Below are 24,759 nucleotides of genomic sequence, written 5' to 3'. Positions count from 1 at the left end.
TAATGCCCTACAGTTCCATCTATTTTGTCATAAATGACAGGATTTCCTTTTTTTTTTTTTTTTTTTTTTTTTTGCGGTATGCGGGCCTCTCACTGTTGTGGCCTCTCCCGTTGCGGAGCACAGGCTCCGGATGCGCAGGCCTAGCGGCCATGGCTCACGGGCTTAGTTTCTCCGCGGCATGTGGGATCTTCCCGGACCAGGGCACGAACCCGTGTCTCCTGCATTGGCAGGCGGACTCCCAACCACTGCGCCACCAGGGAAGCCCTTTCCTTCTTCTTAAAGATGGAATATTTCATTGTGTGTGTATATTTATCACAATTTTTTTTATCAGTTCATCTGTTAACAGACACTTAGGTTGTTTCCATACCTTGGCTGTAGTGAATAATGCTGCAGTGAACATAAGAGTACAGTTGTCTCTGAGATAATGGTGCTGTTTCCTTTGGATGTACACCCAGAAGTAGGATTGCTGGATCATGTTCTATTTTTAACTTCTTGAGGAACTTCCATACTGTTTTCCATAGTGGCTGTACTAGCTTACATTCCAATCAACAGTGCACTAGGGTTTCTTCTCTCCAAATCCTCACCAGTATTTGTCATCTCTTGTCTTGTTGATAATAGCCATCCTAATAGCTTCACAGGTGTGAGGTGATATCTCATTGTGGTTTTAAGTTTCATTTCCCTGATGATTAGTGATGCTGAGTACCTTTTCATGTACCTGTTGGCCATCTGTATTTCTTCTTTGGGAAAATAATTATTCAGGCCTTCTGCCCATTTTTAAACTGTTTTTTATTTGATGTTGAGTTTATGACTTCTTTATATATTTTGGATATTAACCCCTTATCAGATGTATCATTTGCAAATATCTTCTCTTGCTCATTAGCTGCCTTTTCTTTTCATTTTGTTTAGTTTCTTTTGCTGCACAAAAGCTTTTTAGTTGATGTAATCCCACTTTTTTATTTTTGCTTTTGGGGTCAAATCCAAAAAATAATTGCTAAGACCAATGGTGAGGAGCTTACCCCGTTTTCTTCTAGAGGTTTTCCAAGCTCAGGTCTTACATTTAAGCCTTTAATTGAGTTGATTTTTGTATATGGTATAAGATAGGGGTCCACTTTTATTCTTTTGCATGTGGCAATCCAGTTTTCCTCACATCAGGTATTGAAGAGACTATCCTTTCCCCATTGTATATTTTCCGCTCCTATATTGAAAATTGACCATATATGCCGGGGTTTGTTTCTGGGCTCTATATTCTGTTCCACTGATCTATATGTCTGTTTTTATGCTAATACCATACTGTTTTGATGACTATAGCTTTGTAATGTAGTTTGAAGTCAGGAAGCATGATACCTCCAGCTTTGTTGCTCTTTCTCAAGATTGCTTTGACTATTCAGCATCTTTTGCGATTCCATACAAATTTTAGGACTGTTTTTCCTATTTCTGTGAAAAATGCTATTGGATAGGGCTAGGTAGCATGGAATTGGTAGAGTGCTTTGGGTAGTGTGGACATTTTAATAATATTAATTCTTCTAATGCATGAGTACAGAATAGCTCTCCATTTATGTCTTCTTCAATTTCATCAGTCTTATAGTTTTCAGTGTATAGACCTTTAACCTCCTTGGTTAAATATATTCCTAAATACAGTTGACCACTGGAAAACATTTATATGTACTTTCTTAGTCAATATATACTACAGTACTACATGATCCATAGTTGTTTAAATTTGATTAGCAATATTCCATTGAAGTTTTACATCTATGTTCATCAGCCATATTGGCTTCTACTTTTCTTGTAGTGACCTTGCCCAGTTTTATTATCAGGATAAAGATGGCCTCAAAAAAAGTTTGGAAGTATTCTCTCCTCTTTTATTTTTTGGAAGAGTTTGAGAAGTGTTGGTATTGATTCGTTATATGTTTGATAGAATTCACCAGTGAAGCCACCTCATAAATAGCCAGTGCTGTGGGTCTCATAAATGCAAGCCTTGTTGGTGTTTTGGGGGCCCATCCTTTATGTGGAAGTCTTGAAAGTTGAGGTGCTAAATGTGGGATCCAAACCCTTCACTCCTTAGGGAAAAGCTGGAACTGGACGTTCCCTCCCAATTGTCTGGTGCTGTGCTGGGGTGGAGTTTATGGTGAAAGTGTGTCTCAGCCTTACCTACGTGTTTTGATGCGGGTATTTGTGTTCTCATTCACTTGATGTGTAACGGTTGCTCAGCTATGACTAGATTTCCTATACACGTAATTGCTCCATGTGTAGCTGTACATTCAGTGTGCCTGTGGGATGCGGGGAGGTCAGAAGTCTCCTGTCACCTTGGTCAACCTTCAGTAAATGCTCCTTCTACTGTTTGTGTCTTATCTTTGGTCAGCTCTTCCTGCTACTCCTCACAGGGCCTAAGTTTTGCTCATACTTAAGGACTATTACAATTGTCTCCTGACTGATTTGCCATTTCCTTCTTTTGTCTCTCAGTACAGCAGCCACAGTGACCTTTTTGCCAACAAAAGTTCTTAAAGAATCCTCTGCTCAACGTCTGCAGTGGCATCGCAGCTCAGAATGAAATCCAAACCTCAGCATGACCTAGAAAGCCCTGGCCCACTGCCACCTCTCTGACCTCTGCTCCCACCAAGCTCCCTCTCACCCACTCTGCTCAAGCCTTCCTGGTATCCTTGATGCTGCTCAGAGAAGATAAGCATAGTCTCTTTTAGGATCTTTGGTCTCTCCTCTGCCTGTGTATGTAGAGGGCAGCCAGTCACCACATCTTACCATCTTGCTTCCTCACTTCATTTGTCTTTGCTCAAAGGTCATCTCATCAGAGGTCTTCCTTGATAACTTATAGAAAGTAGCACCATACTCTGATCATATCAGTCTATCCCTTCACCCTTTTTTTCAGAGTACTCATCGTGTCATGAAATCTGTCCATTGACTATTCTCCCAAGAAAATACACTCCATAAAAGCAAAACTTTTTTTTTTCTGTAGAAACACGTTTATTCAAATGACTGGCAGGAAGCAGTGGCAGCAGGGGGTGAGGGTGGCCAGGTAGACACTGTGCAGATTACCATTTCTCCCCTACATCTCTTGTGATCCTGCTTTGAAAACCACCCAAGCTATTGGCATCAGGGTCAGAAATACTTTCCCTCCTCTCCCAAACTGAATAAATAGCATCCCTCTCCCGAGCCGGGAGGAGACTCATGTGCTGAGCTTGGTGCCAGGTCACAGTCCACAAAACCCTTGTTTATTGTTTCTCATACCTAAAACTACTGGCTCATAGAAGGCTCTCAAAGTGTCAAGTGGATGAACAAAGTAAATTTACTTTCATCTTAAAGAAAACTCTTCCTTGGCCTGTATGCCCTCTTACTGTCCTTTACCTTTTTTAGTTCATAACCAAGCTTCTTGATACCTCTACATTCTTCCCACCTCCTCAATTCCATGTAATGTCTTCTGTCCCAGCAATGCCTGGGTATAGTTAGGGGTAGGGTTTAAATTACTACCTGCTCAGTCCAATGGGCAAGTTTGAGGCTTTATTTCACTTGAGTTGACTATTCCTGACTTCAACTATGTCCTTGACATCTCTTTATTGGTTATTCTCTAGTTGACTGTTCTTTCCTGGTCTCCATTAATTCTTCACTACCCTTTAATGGAAATATTCTCTGGGACTCATCACTGAACTTATCCTTACTCCACACAGTTGTTCCTTTGGTAATCTTGATCACTGTGATGTATTCTTCCACATATTTTCCATACTTTGGGTTAATTTCTTTAGATTTCCGGAAGTGGGATAAGAGGGCAAAGGATACAAATATTTTTATGGCTTTCTGAAAGGACTAATTTACAGTGCCCCTAAAAATGATGGTTGCTAGTTTTCCCTCCCAGGAGTGACAGGATTTGTACAGTGAAAATAGGTTAAACATATAGATGCAAAGGGGCAGAAAACTTGAGTTCTATTCAGTGAAGAGAAAATGTCTGAGCAGAAGGACCTAGAATGGAGGTATGAGAAAGTTTGAAACTGTTGTAGACCTTGAATACTTGATGAGCATTGAGCCACACAAGCACACTGAAGGATTCCAGCAGTTATAGTGCAGGATTGAAGGGCAGGGGCTGGAGCCAACCAGACAGATGAATCAGCATGTGATGGATAATCCCCACCCTTCTCTGGAAGCTACAAATTGAGGAGAAAAGTGTCAAGTGTGGAAACTTTGTGAAACATGTATGGTAAGGCTTGCGATTGAGAAACTATGCCTGAGAAGCTGCTTGTTAATTGTGAAACTAAAAATGCCTTTGGGTCCTGTAGTTTCCCATAACACAGGACAAGTTTCCTGGGGAGTTCCACTTACCTTCTAAATTTCATATGAAAGTAGAACTCCTGCCGATGAGTGGGAGACCCTCTTCTCTACTTAGTAACCGGCAGGGAATCTTGTTCTCCTAAGCATTCAGACCAGTATTCCTCCTGTCTTCAGTGGAGACTCCTTCCCTCCACCTCATTGTCAGCAGACCAACCCTTCCCTGAGGGTTGAAAACATCTCTTACCTTTGGTTGGCTTGGGAACTGGCAGAGCTTGCGGTAGTGTACACTGGCTTCTAATCTGCAATGATAACAGTAAAGATCTGAGTCTCTAATTGTCTACTATCTGCTGACATAAACTAATCCATGAGACTCATGCTGCTTTGTGTTGCAGGGATGGGGTGGGCGTGGCTTCAGGGAGGAATACATTCCATTAATCTGACCTCTTAGTCTCTGATATGAACAATTCCTATTTTTAAACTTATGTGCTATACAGCAATTGAAGTCCCCTAGCTAAAACCCGACACCCAGGTTATTCACCTGGGTACATTTTCTAAAAGTATAATTGCTGGGTGAAGGGTAAGAACTCTCAAGTCTTCTGACAACATATCACCAAAAGAAAAAAAAAAAAAGTGTACTGGTTTATACTCACTTCAGCTTTAGATTATCAAACTCTGTGTACTCTTGCCCATGCTGTTATACACACAGATGCCGTTTGACAGGCAAAATGGCATCCTCCATAAGAGTATACAGCACAGTGGTTATGGCAGACCTGGAGCCAGACCATATGGGCTCAGGACTGCAGCTCAACCACTTAGCTGTTAAGGATCACACAGTTTACCCCAGCCGCTAGGCCTGTACCCTTATCTATAAAATAGGTATAACAAAGGTGCCTCCTTCACAGACTTGATTAAATGAACAATCCGTCCAAAACCACTCAGAACAGCCTTACACTTGGAAAGCACTGTTGTTTTCATTTGAATTTTTCAGTTTCTACTAAACTCTTTTCATTGGTCATTAGTATTTTCATCTTTGGTGAACTGTTTTTTTAATCATATCCTTCCCCTTTTTCTATTTGACTGAGATAGTCACCTGTATTTTCCTTCATCTTTATAGTTCCTTACATTTATACTTAACTCACTTGGAATTTATGTTGGAGGGAATTCCATCCCCCTCCCCCAAATAGATAGATGATGCTAGTCAAACTGGCTTATATAAATACTTTTGAAATGCCATCTCAATCACAGAAACACCTCAGTTATTAGGTTTATTATTTGTATGAGAAAAACACTTGTGTTTCTCCTTTACTCACACAATATACACCAGATGTGTGGGTTTTCCACACCAATTTTAGCACAAACCCCATAGGTTATGGGCTCAGTCCCACAAGATTGCCTCCCCCCACCCGACTTCAGAGGCCAATTACAAGTCCAGGTTGTCACCTGTACTCCTGACTGATCAGCTATAAATCAGGGCTCCTGCGACCGGTCCCCTTGTTTTAATAATTTGCTAGAATGGCTCACAGAATCTGGGAAAACACTTAAACCTTACCAGTTTATTGTATAATAAAGGATATGACCAAGGATACAGATGGACAGCCAGATGAAGAGACACATAGGGTAAAGTCTGGAAGAGTCCCGAATGCAGGAGCTTCTGTCCCCATGCAGTCGGGGTGCACCACTCTCCTGGCACATGGATATGTTCACAACCTGGAAGCTCTCTAAACTCCTTAATATTATCTTTTTTTTTTTTTTTTTTTTTTTTTTTTGCAGTATGCGGGCCTCTCACTATTGTGGCCTCTCCCGTTGCGGAGCACAGGCCCCGGACGCGCAGGCTCAGCGGCCATGGCTCACGGGCCCAGCCGCTCCGCGGCACGTGGGATCCTCCTGGACCGCGGCACGAACTCGTATCCCCTGCATCGGCAGGTGGACTCTCAACCACTGCGCCACCAGGGAAGCCCAATATTATCATTTTTATGGAGGCTTCATTCACAAGGGCACAACTGATCATTAACTCTGTCTCTAGCCCCCTCCCCCTTCATGGAGGATGAGGTTGCGGCTGCCAAGTTCCAAGCTTCTAAACTTCTCTTGGTCTTTGACCGGCCCCCATCCTGAAGCTATCCAGGAACCTATCAAGAGTCGCCCCATTAGAACAAAATACACTCCTATCACCCAGGAAATTCCAAGGGATTTATAAACTTTGCGTCAGGAACTAGGGTCAAAGACCAAAAGATGCTCTTAGTGCTCACCTATCACTTTGGAAATAATAGGGATTTTAGGAGCTCTGTGCCAGGAACCAGGGACAGAGTCTATAATATGTACTTTCTATCATTTCACATTATGCTATTTTGTTTGTCTTCCTTTTACGTCAATATGACACCAGTTTATCGTACCTTTATCGGATGAAGCAAACTGTCATTTCTTGATTTGTACTTTGGACCCATAGTGATACAAATTCTGTCCACCATGAATTCCAAATTCTACATTTCAATATAGCTGTCAAAAGGTCAGCTCCTAGCAATAGCTGTTATGAGCAGCAAACACTGGCGCGGCCATTCCTGCATCTGCCTCTGAAGACTGCTGGCTGGGCTCCTTGGGATCTCTCCCTGAGTCTTTCCTCTCCTACAGCAATGCCTCTGCCTCCTCCAGGTACATGACATCTGCCATCAATGAGTAATCACACAGAAGTGAAGAGCTTTTCAGTTGCCTCCCTACTTCAGGACAAAAATGATGAGAGAAATGCAGATTTCACTGCCTTTTAGGACGCCACTGAACTAGATGGCAGTGCCAGTGCAGTGTGCTTGATACTTCCATTTGAAGTGTTCTTGAAATGTCAAGCAAATCAACTGCAAGTTCTGCACATAAGTGCAGACCCTGGAGTCCAGGTTCATGAAGGAGAGAGGGGGCTGCTTACTTCTCTTCTGATATTTCTTTGCCTTCACTCCAAGACAAGGTCACACTAACCCAGCGCTTATTTATCAAGAGTACAGGACAGCTGCCAAGTGCCCAGGATCAAGGCAGACGGGCAGGCGCCTGACTGCAGAAGGCTCAGACAGGTTGAGGTTTAGCTCCCCAGGTGATTCTCACAGAGACTTTTATTTCAAAACCAACTTTGGAATTAGCTTTTGTAGCAGATAAAGGAAAAGCTCTTTGGAATGAGAACTTATTAGGAAGTGAAGTTTCCATAAAGCTTTCTCCTTGCTTTTCTCTCCTTCTAGGTGTATGCCTAAACCCAGAGTAACCTACTCTGTCTCAGAATGGTCACACCTGCCCCAATAGTAACACCACAGAAAGACCTTAACTTTTGACAATGTGGGTAGTTTCATACAGCAAAAAAACTACACCTGCATGCTACATCAGTAACAAAGGGGACATTTCCTAAGTACTTATAGCAAAATTAAACTAAAATACTAGCTAGAGACTTAGAAAACATTTCTGGTTGGTGACACACTACAAAGAATGCCACTTCTTAGTAAAAGCAAGGAATCAGCTTGAGGTTTTCTGAGAGAGACCGCATGGAAGATGATACTGCAGCCATTCCATTCAGAGCCTATTCAGACTGCAGAATTCTAGGTGTAGTCAGACCCACGGAAGGTAGCAAATGTTGACAGAACAAAGATCTAAGCTAGATGCAAAGGCCACTGACGGAAGCTGTGGAGCCATCTTTTCTCGAGGATAAGATAGATTAAGTTCACCTGGCTGAATGCTGTGGCCTTTCCATATACTGTGAGCTAGCCACTGCTGAACACACAGGAGCCACCCTCTCCTGAATACAGAGATTCTGTTTTTCTCAATTGAGTGCTGGAGAATAAGCATTTACATCAGTACTCTGAATTCTCAAGAATTTGGAAACATGTTTATTAGTGACAATAAACAGGAGAAGAGCCTTGGAATTACTTTAGTTCAAGGAGAAACTTATCCCATAAAGGCCTGCTTTCCAGGGGTAATGTTTTGTTGGCTCGTGGAGAAGTAAAAGATTCCTGCTCTAACATAAGGCCTCTTTCTAAATATGGACTCTCACAGTCAATGGTTAAGAAAAGTATATCTTAAAAAATATAATGAACAATAATAATGAGATGTTAAAAGAAAAAATCTTGCAAATGATCTGGGATGGGTTAGCTGCCCTCTGCTAACAATCTTCATCTCTTTCTGCAGCCACTACCAACTTGTTAGCTGGGTAGTAAGATGGTGAGGGCATATACAGGTTTATAACCTGATTTAGTTATGTATTTTTTTATGTATTCAACAGCTGACTTACTTCACCTGTTACATTTTGATTAAAGTTAACATGCTCATGTGTTTTGTGTTTTTCCCTGTCAATGATGTCTGGACATCAGAGCAGGAGGTGGTAAGTATGTTTCATAGGAGAAGACCATCTGAGAGTAGAGAGTGGTCATCAGGCGAGACCACAGAGGGAAATAATTCCCTTTTCAGTTTATGCACAGACAGAACAATGGACCATGATACAAAGACCTGACTCCAATGTCTGTTAGTTTGTCAACCTGAGCAAGTTCCTTATTCCAATCTGTAAAATGGCAAAATGTGGATAATACTAATCCAAAAAGTCCAGAAGTTTGAACAATAAGATGGAAATGTTTATGAAGGATTTCACAAACTTGAATATGTTGGAAAAAAAAATGTAGTATAAAAGGAACAAGCCATAGACCTCAAATATAACATCCACTCAAACACCACCAGGAGAGACAAATCAAAATCTGTGATGATGTTAAGGAAGTTAACTTACAAAAGTACATTTTCCAGTCTGTATGAAAATGGTTTAATAATAGTGAAACTTAAAAAGTGGTAAAATTAACAAAGTATATTGGTTAAAGACTATTTTTTCCAACCATGGCAAATAGTATGCAGACATTTATCAATGCAAAGCTTTTAGTCCCTCTATCATGTACTCTGAATCCTACTTACTATTCAACATGAAACACGATACAGTCAGAGGTTTCTTTGGCAGACATAATCACATGCATCAATATGTCAAATTCAAAGCATTTTCTCCCTTAAACTTACCTGACCGAAGGCATCTGATCAAAAGACAAAAATGAACAGTTTTAATAAGCAGTTCAGTTTATCAGTGTCTAGAAGGTAACAAAAAGTACCAAGATCAAGCTTTTTGGAAGTTAAAAGAGAAATAAATTTTACATTTTATTAAATCATCAAATATAATCACTTGGATATACTTTTATTAGCAAAAAATAATAATACCAATGATAAAGAAAAGAGGAAAAAAGTAAATGTGCCTCAGACCAGAATACCATAACAAAAGTTTTGTGGAAGCTGCATTTTATTTGAAAATCCACCCATTTTTGCTAACATACATTTTAATATTGTAAACAAAAATAGAATCTGCAGAGACAATGCAACAAGTATGCTTAACTCATGTACAGAATTGCTTTCCTACAACAAACTGTCCTTCTTAAGGCCCCTCTCAACCCAAATGTTAAGATGTATTTACACAAAGCACCGATCAACAGTGCAGCTTAATTCTTTGTTAACTAAACTCTTGGCTAGACATTAACTTTAAAGATACTATTTCCCCTTATTTAAAAGGTACATGATCATAACATGGCATGAGCCAAATAAAAGGTTCAAGGATTTTGTCCCCTCCCCTCCCCCCATAACACCTCCTAGAGTTTTACTGAAAAGAAGGAAAGTCTTGAAGTGAAAGCAATTCCTCACATTCATTTTGGAAAGGCCCTAATGTCAAATCGAAAATAATGACATGCCAAGCACAAAGCAGTAAAGTTCCTTCCCAATGCACTAATGCTGAATTTAAAATGTAGTGCTTTTCCCAGTTCTGTGAACTGTTCCCTTGCAAAATCCTAGGTACAGAATTGACTATAAGGATTAATGCATTTATAATGCTTCCCTAAATCCCATAGAAACTGAGAATTCTTAAGCGATTCAGACCTATGGACTTGCCTTAAAATATTTAGTGCTCTTTATGTCAGCTGAAAAGCATTCTGAATCAGATTCATTCTTATGGATAAAAATCAAACATACTGTGTACATCCATACTCATTTTCATAAGGAGGTTTGATACAATATTAATGTTATGTAAATTGATAATCATAAATAAATACAAATACTTAAGGAATGTCTACTGCAAACTGAATATATAATTTTTTAAAAAGAAAAGTTAATTTTAGTTACTGTTTCTGTATCTGTGAGGACTGGAGAAAAGAAAGATACTGCATAATTAAGAATTATGATTTGATCCCCCCCAAAAGAGTCCTGTTGCATTACAGTAAAGGACACAGCTCTTCTCTCCAGGCAGCTTTTCCAAATACAAATTTCACTCTTTCCAAATAAGGGCTTTTCTTGGTAGGTTACTGATTATGGGTATTAATTGGAGATGAAAGAACTGAAGAATTAGTCACCAAAAAGACAGTCTGAATTCATGGCAATTCTTGGCTTTATAAACTGTATTGATACGTTCTCGTATAGACTAGTCCCAATTTCCTTCATGGGCCTTCATTGGGTTACTGTAGCATTCTAATGAGAGTTTAAGAGACAGCAGTTTGGATTTTGCTGGAAGTAAGTATTTGCTGCTTGAGCACTTGTCTTTTTGGAATAATTCCATTCTCTTCCATCTAGTTACATAAACTGTATCTGGGGGGGAAAAAAAGAGTGTAAGTTAATTCACTGCATTGTAGGATACTTTCTCATAAGTAAAAATGCTTTGTGCCTCTTACTATTCAACTTGCCTGGTAGTGTTCATGGCATGCTTATCACAAACCCTGATTACAAAACGAAGTCATCAGTATTATCAGCTTATCATGAGCCAGAACTCAACATTTGAAGCATAATTACAGGAACTTCCAAATATCTTTCTAATTACTAAAAACCAAGGGATATCGGAAGAAAGAAGATGAATGAATGATTTTTCCATGACAAGTTCAGAAAATCTCTCCATGAACACAAATATTCCACATAAAAATCTCATTTAGGCAACAAGCAAAATTTGAAATATTATTTCCAAATATTATAATAAAATCAGAGATAATTAAGGGAATGGTAATATTATGTTTACTAAAAATTTCTAATATAAGTCAAAATCTGAAAGATCTACAAAAGAATACTTTTCAATAGGGTGTCTAGTAACTAGTCACTCAGATATTTCACTCATGATATCTTTATCCTTTAAACTGCTCATCCAAAGACATTACTGAAATAGATGTGCTAATAAACTGTTGTTAAATCAGAAGAGTACAAACTCTCAAAGATCCAGAAGGTGTATCTACACTGGGGGTTACGGCATCAAGAAGAACAAATGACATTGTCTTCCAGGAAAAGAGGCAGTGTGGATCAAAAGCAGAATCTTTCTATCAAAAAGGGCATTGAGTATTCACTTGCCTTTAATTTAAAAAAATATATAAGCTGTTTTTTTGGAAAATACTACAATTTTAAAATGAAAAAGGCATACATAAAAATATAACCCTTTAAAGAAATTGTTAAAATGAATTCTTCACAATGAATCCTGGCCATCATATTAAAACTAAAGATGCTCCTAATAAAGCTTGAATCCAGTGTGTAAAATTGTGTTGTTCTCTATAAATCTTTTAAGACTGAATAAAACACCCAGTTTTTAACGGGCGGTGTTTGAGCTCATCCATCTGCTGTGCACAGTGGATGCTTATATGTACATATGTGAGATGGTCCTTTGATTTCACATCTTCTAATAATGTTAAAGATATTTTCCAAAAGTTCTTTGTCCTTATGCCCTGTCTTGACCTATTCTTCACCTAAAGAACAGAGGAGGAGGAGGAAGAGAGGGAACCTAGAGTCCTTTAAAGAAACAAAGGAGAAGAGTAAATTGTGCTTAATGTTTGGTACTTTTTAAAAGTAATGATATTTAAGTCCCCATCTCCCCCAACAAGCAGCAATACCTAAAGTGATTTATAAGAAATCCTCCAAAGAGAGCTCTGCAAAAGGGTCCTTTCCTGAAGCTCTGTGAGGACTGTGACTGGAGGGGCTGGATGCTGCCGACAGCTAGGGGAAAAGAAGACAGAGAGAGGGAAAGAAAAAAAGATCTCAGAATGACAGAACATGAAAGCAGAAAATGTAATGAAAGAAGAAGTGGTTTTTGTTTTGTCATCTTTAATAAATATAATGGCAGCCCTTGCAGAAAGGGGAATTATTAAAACAAAAGTTTCAGTCACAAGTCGAGTTAAAGGGTATCCAATGACATGTGTTTTTCAGAAAACAAATTATTGTTTCTGAATTCCAAAGGAATAAAGTCTTTTACCCGAAAAGGTCGAAATAAGCTGACCCATGGTTAAGACTTTTATTGTATGTGTGTGTGGGAGAGGGGAAGACGGGAACCACAGTCTAATTGTGAGCCACAGAAGATGGCTTCCTGTGTCCTGTCTGTCAAACGCTGTGTCAAATCTGACCTCAGTCCAGACCCAACACATCTAGCTGCAATACCCTTTCCTTCCTTCCTCATAAGATGTGGAAAGTCCTGTTCCCAGTGTACACACTTTTTTGACATGGAGTTGCCTCCTGCCTGTTTATCTGGACATGCCACAGCTGATGCTTATACTCTGGGAGGTAGGAGGAGCTTAGAGGTTATCTGGTCCAACTACCCCGTATACTGCCCTGAATACATGGAATACTTAATTAAGATCTTTGGTTCAGCTTCCTGTTAGAATACATTCAGTTCTTGGAATTTGCTCCTGTTGTTTAATTTGAATATACAGTAAGGCAAGCAGACTGTTGAACTCCATAACATATCTTTAGTATCCCTAAAGTACCAAGATGTTCATTTCATATATGTATCTCCTTCACCAAGCCTACTTTAAGAGTATTTTAAACCAAATATGAGCCATTTTAGTTTGGAACAAACTTTTAATTTTTTCCTCCTCCTGCATCAGATTGCAGAGGCATGCAAGCACAGGAATGCTCAACTGAGCATTAAATCAAAGTTAAGACTAAGCAGAAATAGTTTCAATTCATACCTCAACATTCGAATTCCTATAAAGGATTTCAAGGCTCAAAATCTGTCTTTGCTGGGTCAAAGTGATCTCATTTCTACCTTTTTATTTTCTTAAGAAAAGCACTATAGAGAATGAAGAGCCAATGAGTTGTCAACGAATATTACACCACAAGCATATGCAATTTGTTGTTTTGGATGCCAAGATTAATTTACAGGTTTAGAAATAATCTTCAGTTATATTAGTGGTTGAGTCATTTTCTTAATCCATACCTTGTTCTCAGAAATAAATGTTCAAAGACAATGGGAAGAGACAATGGAAGAGTTGATGGAATTACACAAGCAGCTACAGATGGGAGGACAGGACAGCAGGTCTGGGTTTAGAGATTCAAGTATCATCCGTGCCGAGACAGAATAAGGTGCAACTTAATTGGAAAGACACTTCCTCCTCACCTTTCAGACCAACCAGGATGACCATTCAGAAGTGAAATGATTTTAAATGATCCCTGAGCTGGAGGGAGTTTAAGATTAACTGGGTTTTTCTGCAAAACATGTTTTCTTTTTCATTTGAAGTTAAAAAACAACACCACAAACCCCCTGCTTACTGCAGATAGATAAGCATCCAAAATCAACAGTCTCCCATGAGAGTCCCACACTAAAACATCTTCTTAAATCAAATTTTCATGAGGGTAGCAGTCTGAAGACCTGACAGTCTCAGAGGAAAATGCCCCTGAAGAATATGGTCAAAGGCAACACCAGAATTCTGTTCTTTTCCATATGTGAGCATACTGGGAGAAAAGTCCTGGAGGATTAAAAACAATGTTGAAGAGGATCAATTTTCCTTGAGGGAAGAAGTGCTAGTTTCTAACTAATACTTCTACCATTCTGTTAAATTGGCAAAATAAACACATACATATGTCTTATACCTATAAAAAACATGTAGCTAAATTAAAACATGAGAAAACAAGACTTAATATCCCTGCAGTAAGTTTCATATCATCAACACTCATTTCAAGCAGATGAAACCTTGGCCCAGACTGGACTGGCTGACTGCAGAGAGTGCCAAGGACTGAGCCATGGAGCAGCCCTTCACCAGCTGGCCCCACCCCTTCCTGGCACCTGCACCGAAGCATAGGCACATCATGAACTGGTGAGAAGGTACTCAGCTCAGCAAGTAAATAAGGAAGCAGAAGGAAAGGAAACATACTGCAATTGTCCAGTTAATGCTCAAGGAAAGAAGGAAGAACAAAGTACACAAAGGAGCAACAGGATCCTGGTGGGTGAGAAGCAGCAGGATTTAAAGAGCCTAAGAAAGTCACGTTAACCCTCCTTTACTTGTAATTCTTGGGAGTAGACTAAAGAACATGTAGGGCTGCTACGTACTGGAGGATAAGGAATTTAAAAAAAGAAAAAATCCAATGATCATCATTAATTACAAAATCACCATATTTTACAAGCCAGCGTAAGACAAATTGTAACTGACCATTCCAGTAAAATTCTACTACAAATATGCCAACACACACACACATACTCCAAACAAAAGAAAAAGACTTTCACTCATTTATTTCAAGTAACAATCTCTATACCAAAATTCCCAGAGCTAAAAAATTAGTACAGCTATCAGTTTGTTCAAATTAAATCGACTTATCTCACAACTAAATATGCCATTTAAACAAAGCAGTCAGTCTCACTAGTCTAATACAGACATACTTAAAGTCTTCTCATTTTATAGGAAAATGAAATACTGAGAAGCAGTGAAAGAAGAGTCGCATATAAATAAAAATACTAAAATGTACAAGTAACTGATGATGGATGGCAACTCTCAGTTGACATTCCTTCAACCCCTGCCACCACTCTAATCAACCTTTAAAAAAAAAAAAATGTTGAAATAGAAAAAAAAAAAAAAATCTAATGTTACCAAAAATCTTTGTTTTTATCTCCAGAGCAAAGATGTTTTTTTGGCTGTAGTGTGTGTTTAGTATAGTAAAGACAAGAGTACAGAAATCATAAGTTAACTCTACAAAAAAGCAAACATACAGCGAATAAAGGAATTTTTTAAAAAGAATTCTATCAGTACACTAAAGATCATAAATAAAAATGGTTACTCCTTCATTCTACTCCCATTCAACACCAAAGAAAGAAAATTTCATGTTAGAACAGGAAAACAGCATCAGTCTCAGAAAATGAACCTAGTGCAATTGAAAGCTTACGGGAGAATAAAAGACTGGGTATTTAAGGACAAACTTGGCTGTGCTTAAAATTCTTAGAGAAGAAGCACCTTTGCCACACCTTTACATTTGAATTTGCATCCAAAAACCTGGATAGCAAATAGCAATGCTGTAAAGACTCATTTTGCCTTTGTCGAAGAAGCAAAGTTAACATCTTAGGAAAAAATGGGTATATTTCCTTTGCCTGGGATGAGAGAGCACAGTTTTATGGAAAGATGGAAAGGAATCTAATCCTGGCTCTTTGGTAAAATAAGGTTAAGAATATCAAGACCTCATACCCACATCCCCGTTAATGGCTGTCTTGATGATTAAAATATACAAAAAGCACCCTGGCATATGTTAGTCACTCAAATATTAGTTCAACTTCCTTACCACCTACAATCAAACGCTCATCTAGTCTTACATAATAGGAGCCACTCTGTCTTGTCTGTGTTGCTCTTATAAGAGTTCTTATTTTACCATCAACCAGTCACTTGTGCTTCCATATTATACTCACCTTTAGGCTCCTCAGATGTAAGAAACATATTCTCCCTGTCTCTTGTTCAGCAACTAGCAGTGACTTACACGTATTATAAGCATTCTATAACATGCTAAATTAAAATGTTTTTTGGTGATAAAACAAGGTCTGTATAAAAATGGTCACCAAAGTCAGATATTAGAAGTATTAGAACTTCCCTATTAATTTTTACCCTTTAAAAGTGTCTATTTTTACATGTTATTTAATGTACATAACATATTGTTGTAGGGATATATAAATATAAATACACTGAGGGTACATGCTTAAAGAATATTTTCCTGATATTGCTGTGCAATGGAAGCATTTTAGAAACCTCAGCTCTACTTAATATGATTTCACAGAGATGTCATATATAAAACTGAGCACAGAATGGTATGTTGTTTGTGAATAATGTTAGACCACGGCCAGACCACTGAATCCAGATGCATAGGGATATAAACATATTAAAATTTTATACTAAAGATAATGCTATTCTCAGCTGCCTCTGTGAAGTATGGCTAAAAGAGAGGACTTCTTTCTCTACTGCATAAGGTAGAGGGCCTGTCCTGTACGTTGAGTCTAGTGCCTTTTGATAACTGCTTCTTGGGTTTATGCTTAACACAACCCATCTTGGGCTTCTGCCCATCAATAACATCACAAAGTTACACCAACCTTACTCTTGTCACCTTCAAAGCACTACTTCATCTTGTTTTAGGGGCACCAGACAGTGACCTAAGAGGATTTCTCTTTGAATATATGTTGTTTCTAAACCTCTCTACTGCTGGAGTCCACATAACTTAAAACTATTAACATAGGAGTGACATTATTCCAAAATGGCATCTAAGTCATCTCCTTAGAATTATGGCAACCTAAACTGACAAACAGTTAAAGAAGACCAAATTGGAGAGAGGGAAATAGATCAGAAGATTTCCTAAACTCATGGGAGGAAATACTATTAACTGACCTAAGCCAAAAATAAACATTTCTGTATATCAGAAGTAATTGCAAGGGTAAAAGAAGTCTGTTTAAAGTTCCATTTGATGGATGGAAATCATGAAAACTGGCTCAAGCTTATTTGAATAAAATGTTCACTGCTCATTCATATTAGATAGACTCTTACCCCTTGATAACCAAAGAAAATGAGAAGCTGTAAGGTTTATGTCAACTGGTATATAAGGAGACAAAATAATAATTACATGTGCCTACAATGCACCACTTATTTGCTATTTATTGAAAATATGGCACTTTTGTTTCGTTAAAAAAAATTTCCAAACTGTGTTCCATATATGAGCTTGAGGCTACCTGCTTTTACCTGATTTATCTATTGGGCTTGCACTAAAAACGTCTAAGACAGAGTTCCTTAGACTTAGACATTTTCAAAAGAGGTTTGCCCCTCCCCACAAAAAGAGACTTATAAACTATATTAAAATGGACCAAATAAAGATTTTAATTACTATAAAATAAAGCTTGGTACTTTAGGGTAACACCACCTCCACAAATGCTGAGCCAATTCAGGTGCTGCTGACTGAGTCCTCAAGAGCAGTGTGTCGGGTTCCTGTAAACAATGTCCAGCGTCTACACCTCACATGGATGATTCAGGCCCTAATGCAGACGGTGCTCACCCAGCCTGCCCCATCCCCACACCCCAGTGACCACCCTAGCCTGTGGCTCTCTATGAGTTTATCTGATGTCATCAGATAATAGTGAGTCATGATTAAGGTTTCAAAATAATGAACTATGAATTATTATATTTACAATAAAGATAATTTGTAACACATGGGAAGAAATATAAACTGTATTATTATAAATCAGAAGTTGGGAATAGGGATGCCTCATGGAATAGAAACAATTTTTGAAAATAGGGCAACCTTGTAACATTTTCTTCCTTATAATCATCAATAAAAAACATAAACATCCACATTCCTAAGTCAATTACAAATATTTTCATTTGGACCTTTCAACAAACTTATAAAGTACACAAGGTAAAATCACCATTCTACAGATAAAGAAACTGAGGCTCATCAGTTACATAGACAACTTTCTCTGAAACACCTGGTTAGTGAGGAGTTGAGCTGAGAGTCTGTTGAACTGTATCCCCTAAAAAGATATGTTGAAGCCCTGACCCCATGAATGTATTTATGAATGTGACCTTATTTGGAAATAGGGTCTCTGCAGTTATAATCAAGTTACGACAAGGTCATCAGGGTGGGCCCTAGTCCAATGACTGATGTCGTTGTAAAAAGAGGGAAAGGCCATGTGAAGACAGAGACACAAGGAGTACGCCATGTGAAAGAGGCAGAGACTGAAGTGCTGCAGCTCTAAGTCAAGGAATGACTGGGGCTACCAAAAGCTGGAAGCGGCAAGGAAGGATCCCCCTCTAGAGAATTCAGAAGCAGCATGGCCCTACTGACACCTTGTTTTTGGACTTTAAGTCTCCAGAACTGTGAGAGATTAAATTCCTGTTGTTTTAAGAAATCGAGTTTGTGGTACACTTTGTTACAGCAACCCCAGGACACTAAGAACAGACTCGAAAGCAGATGTGCTGACTCCAAGGCTGGTGCTTTGCTTTCTCTCTAAAATTTGCTATCTGAATCTCAACGCAGCTAGAATTCATACCTATATATATATATATATACACACACACACACACACACACATATATATGTATGTATATATATACATATATACGTATGTATGTATATATACATATATATACGTGTATATATATGTGTATATGTATATGTGTGTATATATATATATATTTTTTTTTTTTTTTTTGGCGGTACGCGGGCCTCTCACTGTTGTGGCCTCTCCGGTTACAGAGCACAGGCTCCGGATGCACAGGCTCAGCGGCCATGGCTCACGGGCCTAGCCGCTCCACGGCATGTGGGATCTTCCCAGACCGGGGCACGAACCTGTGTCCCCTGCATCGGCAGGCGGACCCGCAACCACTGCGCCCCCAGGGAAGCCCCCATGGCTATATTTTAATACACAGAAAAAGTTTAAGAGAAATAATTTTTTAAAAAGGACTTCTCTAGTAAATGTTAGACAGTCAATACACCTGTGTGCTTTCTATATTCACCGTGCTGTACACAATCACTGATGTTCATTATGAAGATTTTGCAGAACTTCACAGTCACCCAAGATTTTATGAATATGTTCTAAGTTTTGTTTAAAACAAGAATTAGATTTCCACCTTTTAGAAAAAAATGTTCTCAGCAAAAATCCAGTGAAAAGGCCTGGTCATACATGTTGTCTTATTAACAATAATGGTAAGCAGACGGGACTCCTCGAATTTTTGTTTTGACTGATTTGGGTATGCCCAGGAGACTGCAGAAATATTCTCACCTATGGTCCTAAATCCCAATTCCCAAAGTAAATCCCCTCATGGGATCTTCTACTAAGCAAGGATGAATGAGTACAACACACTGCTGACAAGGCAAAAGGCCTTCACAGAAATGCAGCTGGGCAGATCAGCTGACAGAGAGGCACTGCCAACACCCACAGTTAACATACCAAGAAAGTAAAAAAAAAACAAAAAACAAACAAACAAAAAAACTAAACTAAGCCTAAAAGCAAAGAGAGCTATTAGTTCTTATACACAGGAAAGTCATTAAAAAGGCTTTTTTTTTTTTTTGGTAAGACTTGAATTATTCCAATATCCAAAGCCAACAGTGTCCCCATTTAGATCGGTAAAAAGCACTCACAACTAGCCATTGTGTCCTTTCAGACACTTAACTGATGTCATACTTACTTAAATTTGTCCAACACAAACAAAACCCAGCAGCCATTTTACATCTTTAGCCACATCCTCCATTAAAAAAACCCTCAAAGCCCCCAATACCAATCAAGAAAACAATAAAACTTTTAATATGCTTATTTTAAAAATTAAATCCCCAAATGTAACACACTCTACTATGGTTTTCATATTGCTTTTGGGAAAACAGATAAGTGATCAGTTTGAGTTTCTCATATAAATAAGTGATAAGAACATAATAAACACAACGCTCCCCCTCAAAAATCTTCAACATCTAAACTGTCTTAAAAACATTAAGAGAATGTTAGTTCACGTCACAGTAACTTAAAAAAAGCAAAACTAACTAGGTTAACTGTCTTCATGCTTAGTAACATAATAGCTGCATACTGCAACACAGGATGAGTTTATAAAATACTGACCAGCAATGGACATTTCAATTTACATACCAGTAAGTACCAGTAAGATTTATACAAAGCATGAGTGAGAGGGCGCTAAGAGTCCCTAAACACATTAGTAAATGGTAACAGACAATCAAATAGTATGAGGAAGCACAGAAGAGGAAAAAAAAAAGCATTAACCATAGGTATCTAGTGTTTTCCATGTAGTCAAACATCTAGAAAGATGCACTCATGTAAAAACATTTAAAAAAAAAAAAAGCTAAAACGTTAGGCATGAAACACAAGAACATAATACCCATCTTTAAGCATCTAATAGTTATATTAAAATTATCTTAAAAAATACAGAGTAAGCCAGCACAAAAAATGGGAACAGAACAGAAGAAGTGTATAGGTGTATAGGGAGGCATAATTTCAACACTACAGTGTAGTCTCTTAAGATTAAAGCTATACTGAAGACCATTTCCTAAAGAACAAAAAGTCTGAGCTAACAGTCATGTGGAAGGTATTAGCTACTTTCTCACTAGCAGGCCCTAACACAGCACTAAGAGTAATCTAGATATAATTTAGAACACACAACACATTGTTTGAAATACCTCACTAATGGTAATATGATAAATATATGTGGGAGGGTTGAGGTACTCTCAAGAATATTAACTTGGTTCAATGGTAAGGAGGCAAGAGACCAGGAGCTACAAGTTACGCCTTTGGTAAGTAATGGCTCCCAAAAGAAATACTTCAAGGAATAGGAAAAGATTTTTGACAAGAGCTGGAGAACTGGGATTTGATTAAAAGATTCTATTTTGAGGGCATCTGACTTATATTTAAACTATCATTTACTTTACAATGTACAAAGAGACGTCTCTGCCTCAAGGAATTTTTATTGAAAAAAGAGCAAAACAATGAGAAAACAATTAAAAGGTAATTCATTAAGAAAAATTATTTTGGTTACTACTACCATTGGATGGACAAAGTTAATGCAAGGGACTAGCTAAGAATCATTAAAATACTAAAGCAGGAGAAAATCTTTCCTACTTCAAAGATAAATAGTTTAATTTTTAAATGATTAAAAATATTCAATCATTAAATTAAAGGTGTCTTCATTCTTCAGGTAACAGTCATCTTTTAACTTATGGTCTATTAGCCATGAAATTAAACCAATTTTCAACACTGCTATAAATTATTACAATGGTTTTAAGTAAGTAAAGATATACCAATGAGAAGCAGATTAAGTTATGAAATGGTAAAGGTTAAGTTTTCAACCAAATTCACTTGTTTGACAAATAATGTTCAAAAACTATTATGAATCAGGCACTGTTTTAGGAACCATGAACACAGAAGTAAACAAGCCACATATAAGCCTGCCTCTATGAGGGTTACAATCTAATATAGGAGCCTCTTGCTAGATGAGATGGATGGATGGATGAATGGACCAATGGATAGACTGATGGACAAACAGATGTCAAGTAGTGGTAAGTTCTATAAAGAAAAATAATGCAGAATAAGGAAAAGAACTTCAGATCTCAGAAGAACTGAAAAGGGACAAGACATGACTAAGAATGAGTAAAGAGTAAATGTACTTTATGACAGACAAAAGACTTCTGGAAAAGACAAACAGCAGCAGAATACTGGATACTTATCGAGAGTTATAAAGGCATGGGAATTGAAGAAGCTGAATATTCTGTTTATTCATTATTATTCTTACAAAGAGGGGGATTTTGTGAGGTAGTTTTTATGACAGAAGGAAAGCCTTACATTTCAGTTATATTAGATTCGTCTCCTCAGATTTTTGAATATGGAGATGATACAAATGCTGCCTATAAAAGTTTACTCCAGTATCTACAAAATGGATTAAATTAGAAAGGCAAGAAAAGTTCCAATTTGGGCAAAGGATATAGACTGCAAGAAGGGTGGAGCTAATAATAGCAGAGGAACAATTAGTGGGACTTTATGACAAGACATATGGAAAACAAAGGGGGAACAGGAATTAAAAGTAACATTATAAAATTTAAGACTCTGACTTTCAACTGATTCAAATAACTGCGTAAGAAGACCAAAGCCTCTTTGAGCCACTTTACTGCCACCTGATTTTCTTTTCCTAGTTATCAATTTCCTTCCTTCACAGGCTTTACTCAATCAGTAATATTTAAAATTAAGTACTCACTTCCAATTTGATTTCTCAACTAGAAACTTATTAGCTTAATGTTCTCATTCTCTTCTCTTCTGGTATAATTAGAAAAATGGAGTTCTATCACTCTTTCATTTAAAGAACTTGGAAATTCTTGCACTTTTTTTGGTGTTTCAGTGAAAGTTACACGGATTTCAAAAGGAAACAGGATATAAAATCTGTGTTAAGAACACATGCCAGGGGGCCAGCAATTTTTTTAAAGGTAGATTTTTTAACTAAGTTTTTTTTCCCCATATTAAAAAAAAACCCTCATATAAAACGTTTCAAGGTTATAAGTATTATCCAAAATTGTATAGGATGCTCTTGACAACTACAGTAGTTATATCCCAAATGCATAAATATAGTTTATAATACAACAGGAAACCCAAGGAATTAGCAGAGTGCTTCAGTGCTGACAAAAGGAAGACAGTACTACTGTCTTGACCACAGGGGCTGAGTTGCACTAGTAGAGAGGCAGTGTGGCACAAATGAGCACTCGACCAGGAATCAAGGATTCTGGGAGCCAAGTTGCATTTCACCACTTATTTAGTTGAAGAACCTTTCCAAGTCTCAACTTTCTTTATCTATAAAGATAAAGGATGATGACAATAGTGATCCTAGGCACATCTACCTTCAAGATTATTTCGAGAATAAGATGAGATAATGTATGTGAAACTGCTTGGAAACTGTCAGGCAGCAACCAAGGTTAAGGTAACAATATATTCTGCTTCTGAGACAGAAGCTTCAACTGGATCAATACAAATAATTTTGGCAATATAACACTGTATGCACTGGTAAGTGTAATATTTATATCCATTCAAGTGGAAAAGGAGTAAGTTCATTACCAAACGCTCCCATGAATGTTTTCAAATAGCATTAAACACATAAAGTAACCAATCAGTTGGCATCGGAAGTCGAGAAAGGTGTACTTTAACAATCACGTCATTATTTTTAACTGTTAAACGATATGAGCACAGCCACAGATATAGAAAGACAAGCTGTCCTATCACTTTACAAGGATCTCATTCCATAGTATGCAGCCAGAGAAGTAAATAACAGAGAAACTTCATATCTCCTCTCGTAACCACAATGAGAAGCTTTTTTCAAAAAAAAAAAACCAGATTTCCCTGATGCTAACAATGAGATGAAAAAGAAAGAGTGAATATTTAGGTGAATTTTCTTGAACTGGAAGGCGGCCTTAGAAACATTTGAAGAGGAAAGTCTTTCCTGTGAAGACATTAGGTCAGCATGGCATTTCAAGCTATTTTGCCCTTTTGGGGGGGTTTACTTTTAAATATGATCTTTAGCAGCAGGAAGTTATCTAATGAAAAAACAGCATTCACAACTTTTGAAGACTTGTCAAGTTTCACAAACATCTCAAAGGCAACACCTTTATTGTAGCACCATTCAAGCCAAGGCACTGAGTTCTGAGTTCAAGGTTTCTAAGGCCCACAAAGGAGAGCATGTCAGAATCATTATCAGAAAAAAGATTCCTTAACCTCAGAGAAACCATCCTCTGGACCCACCAACTGTAAGTTAACAAGAATTTTCCATCTTTAATATTTGTAATCTGTTTATCTTTTCTTTCCAAATAATCAATATTCCTAAAAACCCTTAGATGAGAAAGATATGCAAAGAAAATAACATCTACAATGAAGGGGAAAAAATGCTAATAACCTGCTTCTCGAGTTGTATAAAAGGATTTTTTGCTATTATATTTCTTCCGCATCAAGCACATTAAAACAGTTACGTGTAGCATGTTAATTAGTACCTGTGCTCCTGATACAGGGCCAAAAGGGTTTGGTGGTCTCATGACAGGCTGGCTGTATATTAAGGTTGGTTGTGTCATTACAGGTACACTTCCCATTTGAGGAGGCTAAAAAAAACAAAAAATGTCAAGTTAAAGGATGTTAACTCACATTTTCCTTATTATGAGTAAGTAAACAAGAAGGATGACAGGGACGAACAGTACTAGTACTTCTGCAGTAACTCTAAGGGAAAGTACCTGTAAATGCAAATAAGACTGACAGCTACAAATTTTTAAGAGCGCTTTTTTTATATGGAAAGTCTTTAATGTGCTCATCTTTTAAAGTTTGCAATAAAGCTTAACTTTTTCTATATGAGTTGCAAAATTCAAACTATGATAAACAGACAAAATAATTTAGACCAAAAAAATTTCCAAATTTGCCAGCTTTAGACATGGGAAACTTGAAAGTATAAAATGGCTAAGACATTTCAAAGCAAACTGCCTTTGTATATCAAATCAAGTTCTTAGGCCATTATGCAAATAAGCACAAGGGAAAATAGTTGATTGTTTGAATAAGTTTACTCCCAATAGGGTTCTTTCATTTTATTTCAGACATTTTTAGGGAAAACCAAGAGGCTTAAATTACATACAAAGAGGTTAGTTCATTCTTAAATAATTGAAAATAAATCTCAACCAACCATCTCTTTAAAAATTACCACTCCATGGTATATAATTAATGTAAGTGACAAAATA

At 37.7% G+C, this 24,759-nt stretch overlaps 1 protein-coding gene across 28 annotated transcripts in view; it reads right to left on the bottom strand.

The window, feature by feature from the left end:
* Positions 1–9,547: 9,547 nt before the first annotated feature.
* PICALM (phosphatidylinositol binding clathrin assembly protein) overlaps positions 9,548–24,759 on the bottom strand; it is a 106,580-nt gene continuing 91,368 nt past the window's right edge. For 17 of the 28 annotated variants that reach the window (XM_059068488.2, XM_059068490.2, XM_059068489.2 and 14 more), the window contains 3 exons: positions 24,031–24,135; positions 12,171–12,273; positions 9,548–10,893 (listed from right to left, as the gene is read on the bottom strand). In XM_059068488.2, coding sequence (XP_058924471.1) covers positions 12,181–12,273; positions 24,031–24,135 — 198 coding nt within the window. In that variant the 3' untranslated portion in view covers positions 9,548–10,893; positions 12,171–12,180. The remainder of the gene's footprint in view (positions 10,894–12,170; positions 12,274–24,030; positions 24,136–24,759) is intronic. The other 11 variants (XM_059068491.2, XM_067038325.1, XM_067038326.1 and 8 more) reach the window with 1 other exon arrangement.

Source organism: Kogia breviceps, chromosome 7 (genome assembly GCF_026419965.1).
Source record: "Kogia breviceps isolate mKogBre1 chromosome 7, mKogBre1 haplotype 1, whole genome shotgun sequence".
In the NCBI taxonomy this organism is placed as follows: domain Eukaryota; kingdom Metazoa; phylum Chordata; class Mammalia; order Artiodactyla; family Physeteridae; genus Kogia; species Kogia breviceps.
This window is presented reverse-complemented; position numbering and strand designations above follow the sequence as displayed.